Source organism: Eurytemora carolleeae, unplaced genomic scaffold (genome assembly GCF_000591075.1).
Source record: "Eurytemora carolleeae unplaced genomic scaffold, Eaff_2.0 scaffold309, whole genome shotgun sequence".
Taxonomy (NCBI): Eukaryota; Metazoa; Arthropoda; class Copepoda; order Calanoida; family Temoridae; genus Eurytemora; species Eurytemora carolleeae.
In genome coordinates this window covers 1-20,299 of record NW_019396409.1, presented here as the reverse complement: position 1 = coordinate 20,299, position 20,299 = coordinate 1, and the positions used below count along the sequence as shown (strand labels likewise).

Here is a 20,299-nt window from a genome sequence, read left to right as displayed (position 1 = left end):
ATCTTAAACAAACTAGAACTATGTTCAGTGTGAAAATACTTTTTTAATCTCAAACAAACTAGAAAAAGTAAAAATCCCGGCAAAAACTTTTTCGCACTTAATAATAGTAATACCCATCACAATGATATAAATATATTTGACTGGTTAATATGTTTGGTCAACGTAAGCATTTGCATAATGTAATTTAAAAGCAAACTTATCAAGGTTAACATTTTGAAATAGAATCAACATCTCATCTTTGTGATCCTCTGAAAAGTCTAAAAACTTTTGAAATAGTAAATGTTCTTGGATTATTATTTAAGAAAACTATGTCCGAATTTAACGAATTTGAGCTGCGTCTTAAATCCGTCAAAACCGGTTTCAATTGAGCGCCGACTTACATCTTGAAACAACAAATACGATTTTAACTGGAACCAATCATAGTTGAGCCGTGGCTCAAATTCTTTAAATTTGGCCCCCCTAGATGTAGAACTGAGAATTCTATCCATCAGCAAGTTTACCTAAAATATAGAATGGTAAACAACCAGAGCTGTGACCTTTTTTGTTTGATACTCATAATCGTGATCTCGATATCCAATATATGTGGGCACTTTTAATTTGAGAATCAATGTGGGTACGATCACATTGCGGGATATCGAAAAAAAAAATTTGGGGGGGTTTTAATGAAATTAACTTTAATATTTCTTGAATTTAATGGACTCAAAATCTAAAACAATTTATTCACTCTAGATGTTTGGGTGTGTTGCAAAGTTATAGGAATTAGAAAATCAGAGTTTGTGGCAAAAACTCAATTCCTTTGTTCATCTCGTCTTGGATTTAAAGATATATACTCCTAAAAAAGTGTTAGTTTTGAAACTAATATCCCCTGAATTAAAAATAAACAATATACCCCATAACTGTGTCAGGTCACTCAGTCCCTAAACAGATTGTCCAGTTTCATAAAAAATGTAGAAAACAATAGGAAATCTGACTCAGGTTAAAGAGACACCTCGTTTTTTCTTTCAGCTTCCGGACCTGATTTGTTGGAAGACTGTAATGGAGATTTAATAGATTTTAAATAAAAAAGATTTTCCGGGAAACTTTCTTTGTTGTAACTTTATTACCTAGATTGTTGTAGTGTATCCTGAGCCTCATAAATCCTGCTCCTTGGTCAGGTCAGATTACTTCCAGTCCTATCTAGCCATAGAGAAGGTAGAATACAGTACATACCTTACCACCTGATACAGATACAGTGAGACCCAGAGAACTCCGGAAAGGGAAGACGACTTTTACACTCATATTTTGGTTTTAAATAGTTCAGTGAACATGTAACACTCCAATCGTGCAGTGTTCACAGTCCCATTTCACTTAATCAGTTTATTTTCAAACATTTGGTAAAGCTATTTGCTTCATAACAACTTTAAATAAATCGTTTTCCTGTTCCACAGTTTGTGAGTCTCATTGCAGTACATGTTTTGAGTGTACAGTCTAAAGCCTGCAATATGTACAGTTAACATTTTTTTTTAGAATTGCAGCCTTTTATCTGAACAGTGCCCCAAAATGTACAGCTTATATCAAACAGTTTTTAGTCTTGCGGAGTGTTATATATTAAAACACAGAATTGTATAGAGATACGTATATGTACAATATGCATGTTTAGAATATAAATATATCAATTTTGTCAGATAAATTATTTTCCTAGACTTCATATTTAACAATGTTAAATGCTTCAAGTTACATCTGTTAAACTTTTTAAAGATTAGAGAGCAAAGATTTGATTTATTAACTTTAAATAAGAAATAAAAACTAGAACGGCCATCAGATTTAAATGTACTTATATCTCACATGTAACCTCATGTACCTCATGTACCTCATATGCTTAAAAAATAAGTGTTTATCGGAAATAAAAATAAAAATAAGATAATTACGAACAGAATCTGTTTAAGAGTGGATTCCGTTATGACCATTTACCATATCTGAACGCCCCTGGAGAAATCGGGGGGACGTCACCCTCCCCGGAAAATTTCTGGAGAGCGCCGGGAGGGGGGGGGGAATATGAAAACAGAATCTAAATGTTTTTAATTCTTTATATTTTCAGATTGTTAAGGATGCGATGCAGTATCCAGGGGGCAACAAGCATCATGATTATGCAGGAAAACAAAATATTAAAAGATTATAAAAAAACACTAAAAAAACTTCTGGAACATCTGTACAGATTCCTCATATTGTTTGAAAAAAACAATTTGTCTCTAAAAAATAAGTTTTGAACTTTTTATGAATATTCTTTCATATTTGAATTAAGTTGAATTAAAGTTAGAATCGTTTTTAACAAAATGCAAATCATAATTCATAAAGAAAAGGCTAGACTTGAAGAAAAGAAATAACTTTATGTATATATATAATTCAATTAGTTCAACTTTCAAATAAAAAACCTTTTTTATCTTTTTAACATTATCATTAATATTAACTTTTACAGAGTAACCACAAATAAGCATAAAAAGATTTAAAAAGTCATGCCTATCTAATTCATACTTCATCAGATAAAGCTTTTAATGGTACTCTTGTAAATCGGATATTGCCTCTTTGCATTTAGGGTCACTTGAAATTACGCTTAGGTTCCTTTTCACACTAATATAGTCACGAGAATCTTGATTTAAAAATATCTGAACTAGTTGAATAGTAAAAGTAACCAACTCTAAGCTGTTTCTCACAAAATTTAAGAATTATTTCAAACATGATTTTATTTTAATTTTGATTATTCCAGTGTTTTAATATTTCCTACAAATATTTTGTTTTGGGTTTAGTTAATATCCTGGAGCCAGGGAGCCAGGTAGTAAAAACTAAATTATGAAAATTCATGATTTAAAATCTGTGATAATTTATATATCTTAACTTTCAATCTTGATAGGCCTAGATAATTTCTGTTTAAAGTCGTTAAGAACCGATTGAAGGTTAATGATAGTTGTCGTCAACAATGGTTTATCGTTAACGATGGTTGATTGTTAACGATGGCGGATCTTTCACGATATTATACCGTTAATAATGGTTGATCTTTCATGATATTTGACTGTTGATGATGGCTGATCTTTCACAATGGTGGATCTTTCACGATGGTTGATCTTTCACAATGGTTGATCTTTCACAATATTTGGCTGTTAATAATGGTTGATCTTTTGCAATGGTTGATCGTTCACAATGGTTGATCTTTAAAGATGGTTGACCGTTAATGATGATTGATCTTTCACGATATGAGGCCGATAATCAGGCGCGTATGCAGGATTTTAGCCAAGGGGGGGGGTAAGATTTTTTTTGGCCCCCCGCTGGCCTTAAAAATGCTGTTATTTTATATTATGTCTACTACATGTCACCTATGTGACCCATTATAGTCCGGATACAAGGACTATATAATATAATGTATCCCTCTGTATAGTTCTGCATTTCTCTCTGAAGTCCTAAGAGTAGTCTCCTGAAGACTATCATTAGTTCCTCTTTCCTCCCTTAATCCTCCTTTCTTAATGTAATCTCCCCCTGACCTTCATAGGGATTGCGGGAAGACATGCCAAACACTTGCATTCTGCGTAATGCATACAAAGGGGTTTAAAAAACGGGGAATAAGGATCTACAGATTTGTTTGTAATCGGATTAACAAGATAGAGACCATTTTAGAAATCTACGTACAATTTTCGATTCAATGAGTACAATTTTAGGCTTGTAGATTTAAAAATGACAATTTTTTATGCTCATAAAGTTTTCTAATCCTTATAAAATTCATAGTTTGAAATATCTAAGGTCTATGGCATTGGGTTGCAAAGATATAGGGATTAGAAAATTTGAGTTTGTGGCAAAGACTCAAATCCTTTGGTAGAAATAAAGATAATCTCTGTTTGCACAATTTTGTATGCGTGTCTGAAGACTTGTTTGTAATCGGATTTTCCAGATTGAGACCCTCTTTTAAATCTATGTACAATTTCCGATTCAATGAGTCCATTTTAAGGCTTGTATTTCTAAAAATAGCAATTTTTTATGCTCCTTAAGTTTCCAAATGGAGCTAGTAACAAGTAAAAGATAATCTCCGTTTGCATACTTTTATATTCAATGTTAGGTTTGCAATTTAGTTTGAACATTTGATATCAACTTACTTGTAATCAGCCTCATTTGCTATCAATTCACTTGCTACCTGGACCACTTGCTCTCGACCTCACTTGCTCTCGCCACACTTGCTCTCGACCTCACTTGCTCTCGCCACACTTGCTCTCGACCTCACTTGCTCTCGCCACACTTGCTCTCGACCTCACTTGCCATCAAAACGTTTAAACCTGTTTAACTATCTGTTTAGTATTTGATAAGATTGTTAAAATCCAAACTTTTCAAATCTGTCAGTTCAGGGAAAATTTAAATAAAATTTTACATCAGAGTTGGGAAAATGAATAATAATTCAGATACTCAAAACCTGATTAGTAGTTACACAATAAATTATTTAAAACTAGAATAAAGCGGAGGAAAAGTCGTCTTCGTTTTAAATTATCTAGCAATTAATATCTATTTGCAACATATATAATTGTTTATGTTTTTTTTCAATCAAAATACATTTATAAACATCGGTAGGTGTCATATCATTACTTTTTGTGTACTTGTAATTGTTTTGAAATAATTAAACACCTGATGAGATTAACTGTCGCGAGGGCGACAACCAAAGAGATTAACCAAAGAGAATAGAATATATTAGAGTGGAATTTAAATAATCCCTTGGTATGAAATTTGTCAGTCCCTTTTAGCCTGGACATATCCATTCCAATTTCTTTTTTTTATAAAGTTGTTAAATAACTTTAAACGTGTGTATTTGCTATTCGTGAATTAAACATTAAAAAGTAAAAATCGTCGTTTTTAAGGTGAATTTCATAAGAAAACTTTTCTATAAGATGATGTTCCAGGGCCCAAAAGGTTATATAGCACAAATGTGTGAAGTACACCTGCAATATGGAAACAGTCCAACAAAATGGCCGTTTTACACTTTTTTCGAGTAAATTCCACTCTAATGTATTATATTCTCTTTGCGATTAACTGATTAACGACAATGGATCGAATCCAGATCAAAACTGAATCTTAGTACTGAATTTCGTTATTCTATTTTAGTTGGCAGGATATAGTAGGAAAGGTTCAAGACCCTGAAGAATACAGACCTTGGGCCATTTCATCCTCTAAACATGAACCTCCAATGATAAGTAAACCTCCAACTAGACCTCCTAAACTCCATATGAAACCCGAACCTCCAATAAAATCTGAACCTGCAAAAAAACCTGTGCATTCACAGAAACCTGAACCTCCAATGATAAAAAAACCTCCAATGATAAATAAACCTCCAGCTAGACCTAAACCTGCACTTAATCTTGAACCTCAAATGAAACCTTACACAAACACCGAGGATCAAAGGAAACCTGAACCTCCACAGATAAATGAACATTCTCTAAAAGATAGACCTCCAACTAAGCCTGAACCAGTATATAATCATGAACCTATAATGAAACATGAACCTGTAATTAAGCGTGAACATCCAATGAAATATCAACCTGAACCACCAATAAAAAAGGAGACTTTGGTGAAACATGAACCTCCCATGAAACCCAAACCTCCAACAAAATCTGAACCTCAAGATAAATATGAAACTGGACTTAAGCCTAAAACTGGGCCTCAAATGAATCATGAATCTCCAATGAATCATGAAACTCCAACGAATCGTGATTCTCCAATGAATCATGAAACTCCGAAGAGCCATGAATCTCCAATGAGTCATGAATCTCCAATGAGTCACAAATCTCCATTGAATCATGAATCTTCAAAGACTCCTGAATCTCCCATGAATCATGAGACTCCAATAAATCATGAATCTTTAAAGACTCCTGAATCTCCAATGAATCATGAACCATCAATAAAGCAGTATCCCGAAGAGAAGCATCAAACTTTAGTGGAGATCGAACTTTCAATCAGTCCTGAACAAATGATTAATCAAGAAGAATCTGGAAAAGATTCTGATCTTCGTGAAAATATTATTAAAGATATCATTTCTGGATACATAGCTGATCCTGCTGGTTATACTGGAGGGAACAAAGATGACAAAGCTATCAACCCAAGGGGGAGGAAAAGTCCTTTTTTGCAATTTTTACAGATTAATAAAATAATTGGCTAAAAGATAAATAGTTCTATTTAAACGGTTTTTTCTAGTCTAATTATTATTTTTTTTCATTAATTTCGAATTTTGATAAAATTTCGGCTAATTTTTGGGGTTAGTTGATTAAAAAGGATTTTCCAAGATTGGGTTCAGATGAACAGTCACCAATAATTCTCAAAGGTAAATGCAATAAAGATTTTTTGAATGAAAAAATGTTGGAGATGACAATATAAAAATGTAATAGCTGTTGATGAGATATTTTTCTGCCATTGTATTGGTAAAAATTTCAGTAAATAAACAAATGTTTGCGTTAGTAAACGAAATTAATAAAAATTTCATGAACTAAACTTGGAATTTGATAATTTTTTTCCTTTCAAACAGGACATATCTAGCATCCTTATTGGCCGGTTCCTAAGTTTCGACTTTGAATATCATATAAATATAAATTATTTATTACATTAGAAAACAGTAGCAGTATTATCAATGGAAGCAGCAGCTATGGAAGCTATAGTAGTGATAACAGCAGTAGAATGAGCGATGAAAGGAGCAAAAGCATTATTAGCGACCTAAATAAAGTAAGATTTATTTGGGATAAATTTCACTTTAAATGTATTTGAATTTATCAAATTGTAGTATTTTGTTCGTTACGGGAATGAAACTTGGAGTTAGAGATAAAAGATAATAAGCAATAATCTTTTTTTGGAGAGGGATGGGATGACTTTTTTTACCTTTAATGTTTTCTTGGTTAAGGAAGAAGTTTTGAAACCAGCCAACATGAAGTCTATGCGAAGTATTCAGGAACCGATAAAACAAAGTAGTAGGTAAGAAAATTAGAGAATAACCCACGTCTGTCTAGTTTTTTTAAACTGAATTTCCTCTTTATATTTCAGTGATGGTAGTGGTATTGGGTATTAATATTTACAACATGCTGAATTGCTAATTGAATTATTTGTTGTTAAAAGTAAGAAAAACGATAATAAAAGAAAATCAGGAGTGGCAGTGTTTTCAAATTGATAACTTAGACAAGACCTACACTGAAGACATAAAGCAAACTTTTTTTTAGAAGTGTGTAAATTCAAGTGTTATGATCATTTTACAGTAAAATTATCTATTTTAGGCCCCCTTATCCTCCAAAACCACCAACCCCGGAGGAACATTTTCCATTAAAACCCAATACAGAGACAGAGCAGCATTCTTTTTCTAAACCCGCTTTGAGTTCAGATCAGCTCTCTCCTTTGAAGACCCCTCCAACCCCAATGCCAAGTTCTTCTCCAAACCTCGTAATGAGCTTAGTACAAAATGCTCCCCCAAAGCCCTCTCAAACTCCAGGGCAGCAAACTCCTCCAGAACGCCATCCAACCCTAGAGCCACATTCCCCAGTAAAGCCATTGTCACCCAAAGAGCATTCTTCTGAGAACCCCCCTTTAGCTCAAGAACATCCACATCCTCCAGAGCAGCATTCATCACTGAAACCAGCACAAACAGCTGAGCACAACTCTCCTGTGAAACCACTTAAAACTGAAAATTATTCACTTCTACAACCTCCTCCGACTTCTGAGAAATATTCTCCACCAAAACCCTCTTCAGCTATTGAGAAACATTCACCTCCTACACCTCCTCAAACTCCTGAGCAGGATTCTTCTCCAACATTCCCTCCAACTTCTGAGCAACATTCTCTTCCGACACCTCCAAAGTCCCCTCTTACTTCAGAGCATCATTCCCCCCCAAAACCCCCTCTAATTCCTGAGCAGCATTTACCTTTAAGGCCCCCTCCCACTCCTGACCATCATTCCTCTCCAAAATCTCAATCAACTCCTGAGCACCATATACCTCCAAATCCCCCTACAGCTCCTGCGCAACACTCTCCTGAAAAGCCTCCTCAAACCCCCCAGGAACACTCTCCCCCAAAACCCCCTAAAGCTCCTGCAAAACACTCTCCTCCAAAGCCTCCTCCAACCCCTGAAGAACACTCTCCTCAAAAACCTCCTCCAACTCCTGAACAACACTCTCCTCCAAAACCTCCTCCAACTCCTGAACAACACTCTCCTCCAAAACCTCCTTTAGCTCCTGAACAACAAACTCCTCCAAATTCTTCTCCAACTCCTAAACAACTCTCTCCTCCAAAACTTCCTACAATTCCTGAACAACACTCTCCTCCAAAGCCTCCTTCAGCTCCTGAAGAAAACTCTCCTCCAAAGCCGTCTTCAGCTCCTGAACAACATTATCTTCCAAAGCCTCCTCCAGCTCCTGAACAACACTCTCCTCCAAAGCCTCCTACAGCTCCTGAACAACACTCTCCTCCAAAGCCTCCTTCAACTCCTGAACAACACTCTCCTCCAAAAACTCTTGCAGATCCTTCACAACACTCTCTTCAAAAGCCTCCTTCAACTCCTGAGGAACACTCTCCTCCTAAACCTCCTTCACCTCACAAACAAATCTCTCCTCCTAAACCTCCTTCAGCCTCTGAACAACATTCTCCTCCAAAACCTCCTCCAGCTTCTGAACAACACTCTCCTCCAAATCCACATCCAGCTTCTGAACAACACTCTTCTCCAAAACCTCCTCCAGCTTCTGAACAACACTCTTCTCCAAAACCTCCTCCAGCTTCTAAACAACACTCTTCTCCAAATCCTCCTCCAGCTCCAAAACAAAACTCTCCTCCGAAGCCTCCTCCAACTCTTGAACAACACTCTCCTCCAAACCCCCCACAAAAGTCTGAAGAGTATTCTCCACCTATAAAACCCCAAATGAGAGTTCCTGCACAGTATCCGAGTATTTCCGAGCATCCAGAGATCCAACAATTCCGTTTTGGAGGTAAGAAATTTTTTTTTCTATGAAGAACCTGTATACGTCATTGTTTCAAGCAGAAAGGATTGTATAACGCAAACATGCATTAACAAGTTTGATAAGTTTTATATTCGGTGATGGTGATGGACCAAACCTCTGTAGAGTAAAAAAGTAGATGTTAGTACCACTTATCTATCTCGAGATTATCTATATCTCTAGAATATCTGTCTCTAGATTATCTATATCTCTAGATTATCTATATCTCTAGATTATCTATATCTCTAGATTATCTATATCTAGATTATCTATATCTCTAGATTATCTATATCTCTAGATTATCTATATCTCTTGATTATCTATATCTCTAGATTAAGCTCTTTTGCTCACTGTTTACTTTAAGATCAATCAAAAATAAAAAGGACTGTTATTTCCTAAAATTCAATAATAAAAAATAATTCCTACGTCTTTGGTTTAAATTTTGTAAATTTTCTACATTCAAAAATATTATTTAAAAATGATGAAAATGTTTTAGGAATCCTTTCCTGTTTATTCTTCATAACTGTTCTTTTATAAACCTTCTCTACCTGAAATGTATATTTTATAATTGCTCTGAATTTGAACAGATTTTCTGTAGAATTTGATCCTTTGATCTACAGTGCTATTATGGCGGTTATAAACTAGAACAAATACATAAATATCTCTGGCTATCCTAAATCAAAACTGAATTTATATTTATAAATACAAAATAGTAATCTCTGTTTGTCTATCTGTCTGATTGTATGCTGATCTTACATACAAACCAAAAGACAGAGTGATTACTACTGTAATACATATTAATATCTGGGTAAAGGAGCTGAGTTTTTGCCTCTAACTCTATTTTTCAATCCCTATAACTTTGCGGCCCAGTGTCGAAGACCTTAGATATTTCAAAGCTATATTAGAAAATATGAGTTTGCGACAATATCTCAGTTCCTATAATGTATAGATTGCTGGGTAGGTTCACTCTGTAGTCTGTACATTACATTATGTTTGAGGTATCTAACATAGTCCTGCACCTACATATTGCGTACATCATTCACACAACTAACTATCATTTATGAATTTGATATAATACTTTAATCAAAACTAATATCATGCAAACCAAGGGCGTATACAGGGGGGGGGGGCTAGGGGAGCAGTGCCCCCCTAGAACTCAGAGCTTTCACACTATTCAAATCTTAAACTCAAGAGTGAAGAACCAAAAAAATGGGTCAGTGCACTAAGAAGATTGTATCAGTGGACCAGAGCCACCATGACAGAAGTCCGAATGAAAAATCTATTTAGAAATTTCTGTATACGCCCTTGATGCCAACTTAGTTAATATTAAAATGTTTAAATATAAAACATGAGTTGATGCCTATTAAAGTGAGCAAAAGCCAAATTAACATTAGCACGCTTCTTTTTCAACTTTCAATTGTTGTTCTATCGGTGAGAATATTATCTCTCGTACATTACAAAACAAAACAAAAATATTTCGCAGATTTTTTTTCACGTGGATTTTTCAAATTTTACGAAAAACGAAATGTTTGTGAGGTACATTTTTTAAATTCTGACCATTCATGATCTTCCCCGGGGTCATTATAGTGTTCCCATAAAAAAAATGGTTAAGCCGTTTTGACGTTTATTGGATAGAAGCAAATAGACACACAGACAAGCAAAGTATTTATATTGATGCTGATTAAAACTGAGTATGTTTCTATTTAATACTAAATGAAAAATTCCAGTAAATTTCAATTGAATGTTACTTGTTAGCACGTAATAATAAATGTCAATTGAATGTTACCATATAATAGTAGATTTCAATTGAATGTTAGCACGTAATAGTAAATGTCAATGGAATGTTAGCACGTAATAGTAAATGTGTCAATTAAATGTTAGCACGTAATAGTAAATGTCAATTGAATGGTAGCACGTAATGGTAAATGTCAATTGAATGTTTGCAAGAAATAGTAAATGTCAATTGAATGTTAGCAAGTAATAGTAAATGCCCATTAAATGTTAGCACGTAATAGTAAATGCCAATTAAATGTTAGCATGTATTAGTAAATGTCAATTAAATGTTAGCACGTAATAGTAAATGTCAATTAAATGTTAGCACGTAATAGTAGATGTCAATTAAATGTTAAAACGTAATAGTAAATGCCAATGAAATGTTAGCACGTATTAGTAAATGTCAATTAAATGTTAGCACGTATTAGTAAATGTCAATTGAATGTTAGCACGTAATAGTAGATTTCAATTGAATGCTAGCACGTAATAGTAAAGGTGCCAATTGAATGGTAGCACTTAATGGTAAACGTCAATTGAATGTTTGCAAGAAATAGTAAATGTCAATGGAATGTTAGCACGTAATAGTAAATGTCAATTAAATGTTAAAACATAATAGTAAATTCCCATGGAACCTCAACTTGTTTGTAGCAAATTCAAAATGAATACTTATGACAAACAATGGTTAAACATTAGCACGTTCTCCTATTTTTTCTAAAAATTGTATTTATATTTTCAATTTGATGCAGGGTAGTTAGTACCCTATATATAGTGTATAGGGACGACACAAAATCTAATTATTCATTCATTGTAATATCCCCTGGAATAATCCGAAATAAGCCAGGGAATCTTACAAAGGGAGAATACAGTCTTACAAAACAAATATGAAATACATGGAAAAATGAATGACAAATATTTGTTTTCTTGGAGGAAGAAATCCTAGGTCCCAATTAGACCATAAACAATTCATTATTTTCCAAAGAGTACTAAAAATATAAATGCTTAGTCCAATGCAATACAATACTGAAATACATCATGTATTATTTTTAATACATTTTTCAATTTTTTATTCTGCAATGGGGAGAAGGGGGTAAAAAGTTATAGACTGGTGAAATACATTTTATATACTTTAATTTGACTCCATTTTGTTACATTTTGCCACCCTACAATAGTTGAAAAAAAGTAAAAACTTATGAATAGAGCTGGAAAGTTAATCATACATAATTCAGACGCGTATTCAGCCGGGAAGGGGGGGGGGCTAAGTAAAATCATAATATCCCCCCCCCCCTCCCCGCGAAAGTTTTAGAAATATAACCTTTGATACATACTTATTATGGTAAGTAAAATTTTGTTTCCTTGCCTCTTTTTTACCCTCTTCTTTGTTTCGTTTTGATTTTTATGCGATATTGTAGGAGGAAGTATGCCGGATGAGGTTGGAAGGATCCTAAACGGAACTGTTCAGATATTACAGAAGAAAGGGCTCACACTAGGGGGAGAAAATAAGGTACAAGTTAGGGCCACGTCAAACTAAAGTAAATTTCACGTAAGATTAAAATCATTAATGCTTTCAATCATAGCTACTACTTCATAGCCCAGAGACAATAAATTGCAGTGCACAAGATGCGTACACCTATAAAAACTATCTTTACTTTTTTATTCTTTGCTGTCAATAAACCTTAACTGGGTTAATATGAGTTGCTAGAAAAATGCAGGCCCGATCGAAAAGCCGGTTTGACGTTTATTGGAGTCAATCAAAGCTCTTATCGACGAGCTATTAAGATGTTTTGAATATATAAAGTTTACGCGGATAAATTGTTGTCCTTACACGTGTACGTGAAATCAAAACTAGAGGAGCTACGAGGTCACAAGGTCGTGCCAGTGATGTCGCATAAATTTGACTTTCTCCTTCTGTCTAGCTAACAGTAAGGAGGGAGGAGTGGGATTTAGGACCTTAATAATATGAGAAAGGGGCCTTGTTTCATTTTTTCGACCTTTTACATGTACTTTTTTCACTCTGAAACCCAGTTTTGTCACAAATTCACTTGCACAAACAAAAATAAATCATCATAATCTTAATTTTTTCAGGGATGTGGTCCAAACGAAGTTTATCTTCTTGACAAGGAAACTTTTATTCATTGTTAATCTTTATTTATGTATAATGTATGTTTATATTGTTATTTCTTTTTTTAAAAAGGAATAAGTTATAATTTTAGAAATATGTTCATTTTTTATTTTATTTATTCAAAACCAATATTTACGACCGATGAATCCCAGCTGGGTGTTAAGTTACTTAATTACAAATACGTAAAACCTCCAAAGAGAATAAAATATTGTTGTTTGAATATTGAATATAAGGTTGTTGAGTTAGGAGAAAATGGTTCTTGTCTCTTCTGGTAACATTGCTCATGAGCTTACAGGTCATTTATTCGAAAATTTTGGGTGGCAAAATTCCAATTCAAGGTCAATAAAGTAATTTTTAGAAAAATGAAAAAACTTTTGCTTTTGTTAAATGGCTGTCTGTACGTTCAAGGCTGTATTCTAAAACTTATAATTACATTTTTTAACCTCACAAATTCATAAAAATCTAACTTATCTATTTATTATTCTATGTTGAATGAAACAGTGTCTTTTTTCTTGTAAGTTTAAGCTTTATTTGATTTTGAAGGATATATGATATTCAACATACTTTAAAGTGTGTGGGACGTTTTTTTATGAAATTTGAAATTCAAATAATACATTTTATGTTGAACAACAACAATAAAATAAAAATAAAAATGTATGTTTTATCATAGTTCTGGTCAAATTGAAATATAAAGATAATATCTAAAAAATCTAAAAATTGGACTATGTTAAATATGTTATTTAGTTATGCAAGATGTGATCAGGTTGGCATGGATTTGTGTTTGAATATATATAGATTGTTTGATCAAATATTAAAATTAAAATTAATTCTATTTTCATTCAAGTATTTTTCATGCTTAGAACAAAACTATTTTTCATCTATCTCCGGATAAAGTAATTAATACAAACTCTAATTTTCAAATTCTTATAACTTTGCAACCTTATAGTGTATTTCTTTAAATTTTGATTTGCGAAGATATAAGGAATGAGGATAAAAAAGAGTTTGTGGAAAAGACGAAATTTCTTTGTCACTTTTAATTAAAATATTTTGATTACATTTTCAACAATTTTTTTACCACAAACTCTGATTTTTTAATCCCTATATCTTTACAACCTTATATCGTAAACCTTTGATATTTCAAATTATAAATTCTGGTAGATTAAGTAGTGTAAGTTTGAAATATTAAAGGCTTGCACATTCAGGTTGTAAAGATTTAGAAATTAGAAAATATCTGTTTGTGGCAAAAACTCAATTCCTTTCGAAACTAAAAAATCCCACATTATTCTGCAATATCAGGTCTTAAAAACATAGGTCTTAAAAACAAACAATTCAGTGCTTTTTTTCACTAGCATTCCCTTTAAAAACATTTTTCAATTAAATATCATTTCAGATGTGCAAGATAAACTCTTCAAAGAATCCTTTTAAAAAGTTTAATTATTTCATTTCAGTTAAATTTTTGGAATTAGTAATTTAAATTCTCTGGAATATTCTAGTAGGTGGTCTGTAAACCGTCAGGATTAACATATTTACAAGAGATAAAGACTTAAAGCCTGTTTCTGGTTTCAGGTTTAACTAGGTTTGAGGATAATCTTCTCAACCAAATTAAAAACCAGGAATCCATCATCCAAACTTTAAAAGCAAGGTGACTTTTATTTTGTAATTTACTAAACAAATAAAAAAAATCATAACACAAAATGTCTTTTTATAGATTGGAATTCCAAGATAGTCAGGGAAAGAAATTTTCAATGATACAAAAATTCAAAATATTTGACTCTGTTCACTTTAAAGTCAGCAATTTTAACATAACATGTTCTAGAATGGATTCAAAGCAGAGTTTTTAAAATTTATCTAAGAACCGATGCAAAAGATATTTTGTATTTCTGGCTGAAAATTTAAAAAATTGAAAATATCTGGTAGGCTGCAAACATTAACAATATCATGAGATCATTTAAAGCTACAGATGAAGAAAACAGTGTGGAACTTAGGCAATATATTAGAAAACAATGATATTTTGTTAAAAAAGAACCTATCGCTCTGAAACATAATAACGAAAACATTTTGGATTGATTTAATTGGGAGTTTTATAAGAATTTGACATAAGTCCTTCATGGATAAAAAGTTGATCGGTCGATTTTTAGTAGATTTTAAATGTTTAACAGGGTACATAATATGGTCACAATATCTGTTTTTGGCCCTGCAACGGGAAATACTGGTCACGTGATTCCTGTCTGTATCATGTGACAACGATACTGCACTGCCATTGGCTGAAGTTCTGGTGACGTACTACGGACTATACGGACTATATATTATCAATTATATCTATTAAAAATGCAAAATAAAAATTAAAAAATTATAATAGGAACAAACTGGAGATTCTCAGGCTCCTGTGGGATATCGTCGTTTTCAAATTGGTTGCGTATTTGTTAAGTATGATCTATTTAATACTACAACATATATACAAAATTGCGTATTTATGAATTTTCGTATAACTTTGACACAGTTGTATATCAATTTCACGAGACAGGAACATCAGATAGATGTTTCATATGTATCTGTTATGTATCTGTTTTCTTAGGTTTCATTCAACACCCCCTTTCATATTTCCTTTACAGTGTGATAAATATAAAATGGTGTCCTCCCTATTTACGATGAAAGTCGACAATCTTATGGGTAGACTACAATGCCTGGTCGTAGACAGACAAAAATAAATGTTCCCCCCTGGGAGCTCCTAGGGCAGGGGGGGGGGGGGACAAAATTTAAACTGTAAATTCAAAACATTTGGCTTCTTTGATACTTAAAGGTAAACATAGAGTCTAATTACCTTACAAGTACTTCTTTATCCCTCCTTCAAACAAAACTAGCAGGAAAAAAACAACTATTTTTTTTATTTTCTTCACTCTTCAGTTTCAGATTTTTAAGTGTTATAGCTCTGATTTCTAGGGGGGGGGGGGCTAGGCCCCCCCCTTACAGGTCTAGGGGAGGTACTGCCCTCTCTGTATACGCCCTTAGTAGACTTGTTGGGAACCCAGCTTTTCTTGAAAACCAAGTTTTTCCGTTAAAAGTTACCTTTCATCTTTTCAACTTTTAAACCAAGATAAAAACATTTCCGTGGTTCTTTACAGTTTCCAAATACAAAAAGTGAGGCAACTCGGTCACAGGGTTCTTTACAGTTATGATCAGACATATTAACAAACAGACAAAGCGAGACTACTACTTTATATTTATAGAAATGAATATAAAGTTTTACCTGTAGTAAATCAGCAAAACACAATAAACGTGTTTCATGTTTAAAATCATCGGGTGAGTTGAAGAGTTGTTTTCCAGATTCCACAGTTTTACGAGTTACACTGTATTTGTAACTAATATATGTGTGAGTAGAATGACTAAGGATGAGCTTGTGAAGGCCCGGGAGAAGAACAATAGGTTGAACCAGGAGAACCTGGACCTGGCCAAGGAGCTGGAGAAGGTCCAGCACGAGCTCAGGAATCTCCAGATCCTTGTGCACATCAAGGATTCTAAAATTGAGGAACTCAAAGAAGAATTATACAATGGATCAACAACTCTAGAGAGGAACCATCTCAGGTATGATAGGATCAACAACTCTAGATAGGAACCATCTCAGGTATTATAGGATAAACAACTCTAGAGAGGAACCATCTCAGGTATTATAGGATAAACAACTCTAGAGAGGAACCATCTCAGGTATTATAAGATAAACAACTCTAGAGAGGAAACATCTCATGTATCATAGGATAAACAACTATAGAGAGGAACCATCTCTGGTATTACAGGATAAACAACTCTAGAGAGGAACCATCTCAGGTACTATAGGATAAAAAACTCTAGAGAGGAACCTTCTCAGGTATTATAGGATAAATCACCCCTCACCACCACCCCCTCTAGGACATATTAGATTGTAGCCTTTTTTATTTAAGTTAAAAAACTGTATTTAACTTTTTGTATCTTTACATATAAAAAAGAATTTTTTCCCCAATGGGAGACAGAAAGGTCGTGTAAACTAAAAATCATCTACCCCCCCCCCCCCAAATATCCCTCTTCCTTATCTCAAAATACAAAATACAAAGTACTTCTGTACTAATGAGTTACCCAACTCCGAATAAAGCTTTATTAAACCTAAAATTTATTTTAACTTTCTAGAATTCCAACAGTTTTATTAATTAGAATATCTGTAGCTGGCATAATCCCTAATTAGCCAAGTCTAATCTGTCATGCTTTGTTATTAAACCACAATTTTTGCAGGCAATGAGAAGAAAAAACTCAAAAGTTAAAAATTTATTTATAACTTATTTTCAATATTTTTTATAAACTTTTTTGCACCCTTCTCCTCAAGTGTTTATGTATATTGTCTAACACTGCAAGTATCCTGTTGACTGTATACTTTTAGTTATAGTATTGTTTAAATATGAACCGTACTAAAAAAATTCTTTGGCATGCTTCCTTTAGTTCCTTTCTCATGTTAGTTTTGGTTTAGAAAAAAGAAGATAAATCGAAAATAACTGGAGGGGGAGGGGGGGGGGTTAATGGATAGATACTAACTTCAACAAAATTGTGATCTAGGGAGGAGGTGCAGAACTATAATAAAGATGCAGAACATGAAAGAATTGCAAGAATAAAGCTTGAAAAGAATATGCAGGATCGAAATGCCGCCGCTATACAGGTCGGAAACAAAATCAAATTTTAAGGGTCTGTACGCGTAATTTCAAGTCACTCTCTATTCAAAGATGAAAATGCCCGATTCACAACTGTACCCAGATTTGAAACCTCTCACTGTCCACTGATCAATAATGTGGAAGAAAACGACGTTTTTCTGACTCGGAAAGCGTTTATTTCCGTTGATCTCTCCATTGTTTAAGTCTACTTTGCAGAGAAACCAAAAATAGAAAAAAGCCTGGATATCTTATTGATCAGAAAAATATTTTAAGATTACCGTTGTAAATCGGGCATTTCCATCTTTGCATGCAGGGTCAATTATGACAAGGTGAAATTTCCAATATACAATTTTACAACGGATACTCAATAAATTTTTAGATTATTTCATATCGACATAGTTTAAAATTGTGTATGCTTTAGTAATCAAGCTCCTTTTTAAACGTAATTTCAAGAGAAGTTTCAGTTTTTCTTACCGGAATTTACGATTTACAAAAGTGCTCTTTTGCTTAGTCTAAAATACATGATATGTCGATGTTCTTCTAATAAGAAGTTAATTATGTTAAATTGCGGTTTTTCTCAATTTAAGATAAATAGTGCATTTCTCTTTTAGAGACTTCAAACAGCATATAGAAAATTAATACGTTTCAAGCTAAAAAAAACGAGGATATCTTCCACGTGATGGACTCGATAAAGGTTTTAAGGGAACCGTTGTCAATCGCGCATTAAATGGAAGTTTACATGGAATTATAAACTAGCGTTCTTTTAACTATATTCGGAAAACGCGAAGGTATTTTGGAAATATAAATTATTTTGGAGATGTGTGGTATCTTTGAAGGGGGAATTTTCTTGTGGTTTGGTTTTTTTTTCTAATTTAAAAATTAGGGGCTTTATGTCACTAGGCGCATTTTTTCAAATTATTTAACAATCTCTTTTATATAAACTATGTTTACCTTTAGTTACCAGAAGCTGCAGCAATGTCAGCTTCAGCAGTGTCTGGGAAGAACCTGGAGCTTCTTCAGGATGAGATTCACCAACAGGATCAGAGGATTCAACTACTTGGTCAACAGGTTCAAGAGCAATCTGTGTAAGTTTAAAGCGACTGATTCTTCTTTTTTGAAGTTGATTGTCCGATTCACAACGGTACCCTTTAAAGCTTTGATTGATCAAGAATAAACTTTAGATCGTTTTTCATCAAATCCCAACCCTGCTCTCTATCACGAGAATAACATCATTTTCTTCTCAATATATTTCGCAAAAAAACTTTGTTATCATCAGGAGTTTGTCTGATAATTACAGATATAAGCCAAAAAAAAAAATTTTAGACAATGAATATATAAAATAATAACACATACATAACAAAGAAAAGCACATAAATATTGTGTAACCTTTACAATAAGGAATTTTTCGAATGAATAATGTCAAAACAAATAGAACATACAAAGTCCAAGAAAAAAAACTAGAAAACTGTACTTTACTCGTTTGAAGAGTTTTGAAAGGATTGACTAGTTTTTGGGCGTATGCGGTGGGGGGGGGGGGAGGTGTTTAAGGGGGTAGAATTCGTCGGCAAAACGGTCAAATACATGAATTCGTTCAACACTATGATATACTGTTGGTAATACATAAACATGTAATAAATATAGTAGTAAACCCCATATTAGCAAACCTGAACATCTATCTATATATAAATTTGGCTTGTCTGTCTGTTTGTATCCAATAAACGTCAAAACGGCTGAACCGATCGGGCCCAATTTTTTTCGGGACATCACGTGACCACAGGGAAGGTTTATGAATGATAAAAATTTTTAAAAAAATGTGTTTTAAAGATTTTTAATTTAAAAAAAAAAATTTAAATTCTTAAAAATCCGCGATTTATTTTTAAAAATCCGCAAAATTTTTTTCTTCTTTGTTTTAAAATGTAAACAAAAAAGAACATGTTCACAATTTAAATAGAAGATGGGCGCTAAGCGCCTTGAATTTCTATTACCTATATTTATTACGTATAACATTTTCTTTATCCTAATTACGTTCGTTAATTTCTTAGAAATACTATCGGTCCTTATCATTATCATGTACTATGATTTAGTTTAATTACGTTCATTAATTTAACATGTACCACAAAACTCAAAATATAGATTAGTTGGAATAAGAACTCTGCTTGATTACGGTATTAGATTAATAATCTTCGAGAGGGACTTGAGTTGTATCTCGATTGATAGATATAGACTGGATGTAGTATGATTCCCTTACCTTCCTGATCTTCTCTATATACATATATGCTTTCTTATATACATATATATTTTCTTAAATACTTATGTATTTTCTTATATACATATGTATTTTCTTATATACATATATATTTTGAGAGATTCTTTTAATTCCTCTCTATATATTCTATTCTCTATGCGTTCTGTTTATATACTGTCGACAAACACTATATTAAACTTGAAAATCAAAGCTGTCCGACCGTTGTTAGATTAAAAGTTAAAAATGAAATGGATGACAAAAAAGATTTTATGAATGAACAGATGATTAAACATAAATAAATAAATAATTGATATAAAGGATGAGCAAATTAATAAATAATTGATATAAAGGATGATTAAATAAATAAATAATTGATATAAAGAATGATTAAATAAATAAATAATTGATATAAAGGATGATTAAATTAATAAATATTTGATATAAAGGATGATTAAATAAATAAATAATTGATATAAAGAATGATTAAATAAATAAATATTTGATATAAAGGATGATTAAATAAA

At 32.9% G+C, this 20,299-nt stretch overlaps 1 protein-coding gene across 2 annotated transcripts; it reads left to right on the top strand.

Annotated features, from left to right (window-relative positions):
• The first annotated feature begins 1,172 nt into the window (after positions 1-1,172).
• On the top strand, positions 1,173-18,634 carry LOC111702750 (proline-rich extensin-like protein EPR1). 2 transcript variants are annotated; one of them, XM_023474533.1, is made up of 17 exons: positions 1,173-1,191; positions 2,078-2,132; positions 2,784-2,809; positions 5,113-6,108; positions 6,288-6,325; positions 6,608-6,720; positions 6,896-6,966; positions 7,263-8,959; positions 12,151-12,242; positions 12,824-12,859; positions 13,107-13,155; positions 14,427-14,502; positions 14,569-14,590; positions 14,778-14,845; positions 16,239-16,442; positions 17,439-17,538; positions 18,488-18,634. In XM_023474533.1, the coding sequence occupies exons 2-17, from the start codon at positions 2,088-2,090 to the stop codon at positions 18,617-18,619; spliced, it is 3,765 nt and encodes a 1,254-aa protein (XP_023330301.1). In that variant the 5' UTR covers positions 1,173-1,191; positions 2,078-2,087; the 3' UTR covers positions 18,620-18,634. The 2 variants fall into 2 exon arrangements, with proteins under 2 accessions (XP_023330301.1, XP_023330300.1); XM_023474532.1 differs by having other exon boundaries at positions 5,113-6,114.
• Positions 18,635-20,299: the final 1,665 nt, after the last annotated feature.

Coding starts and splice junctions, on each gene's coding strand:
- LOC111702750 (XM_023474532.1), top strand. CDS start 2,088: ATGCGATGCAGTATCCAGGGGGCAACAAGCATCATGATTATGCAG. Junction 14,503..14,568: donor ATCCAAACTTTAAAAGCAAG/GTGACTTTTATT, acceptor GTCTTTTTATAG/ATTGGAATTCCAAGATAGTC. Junction 14,591..14,777: donor TGGAATTCCAAGATAGTCAG/GGAAAGAAATTT, acceptor AATATCTGGTAG/GCTGCAAACATTAACAATAT.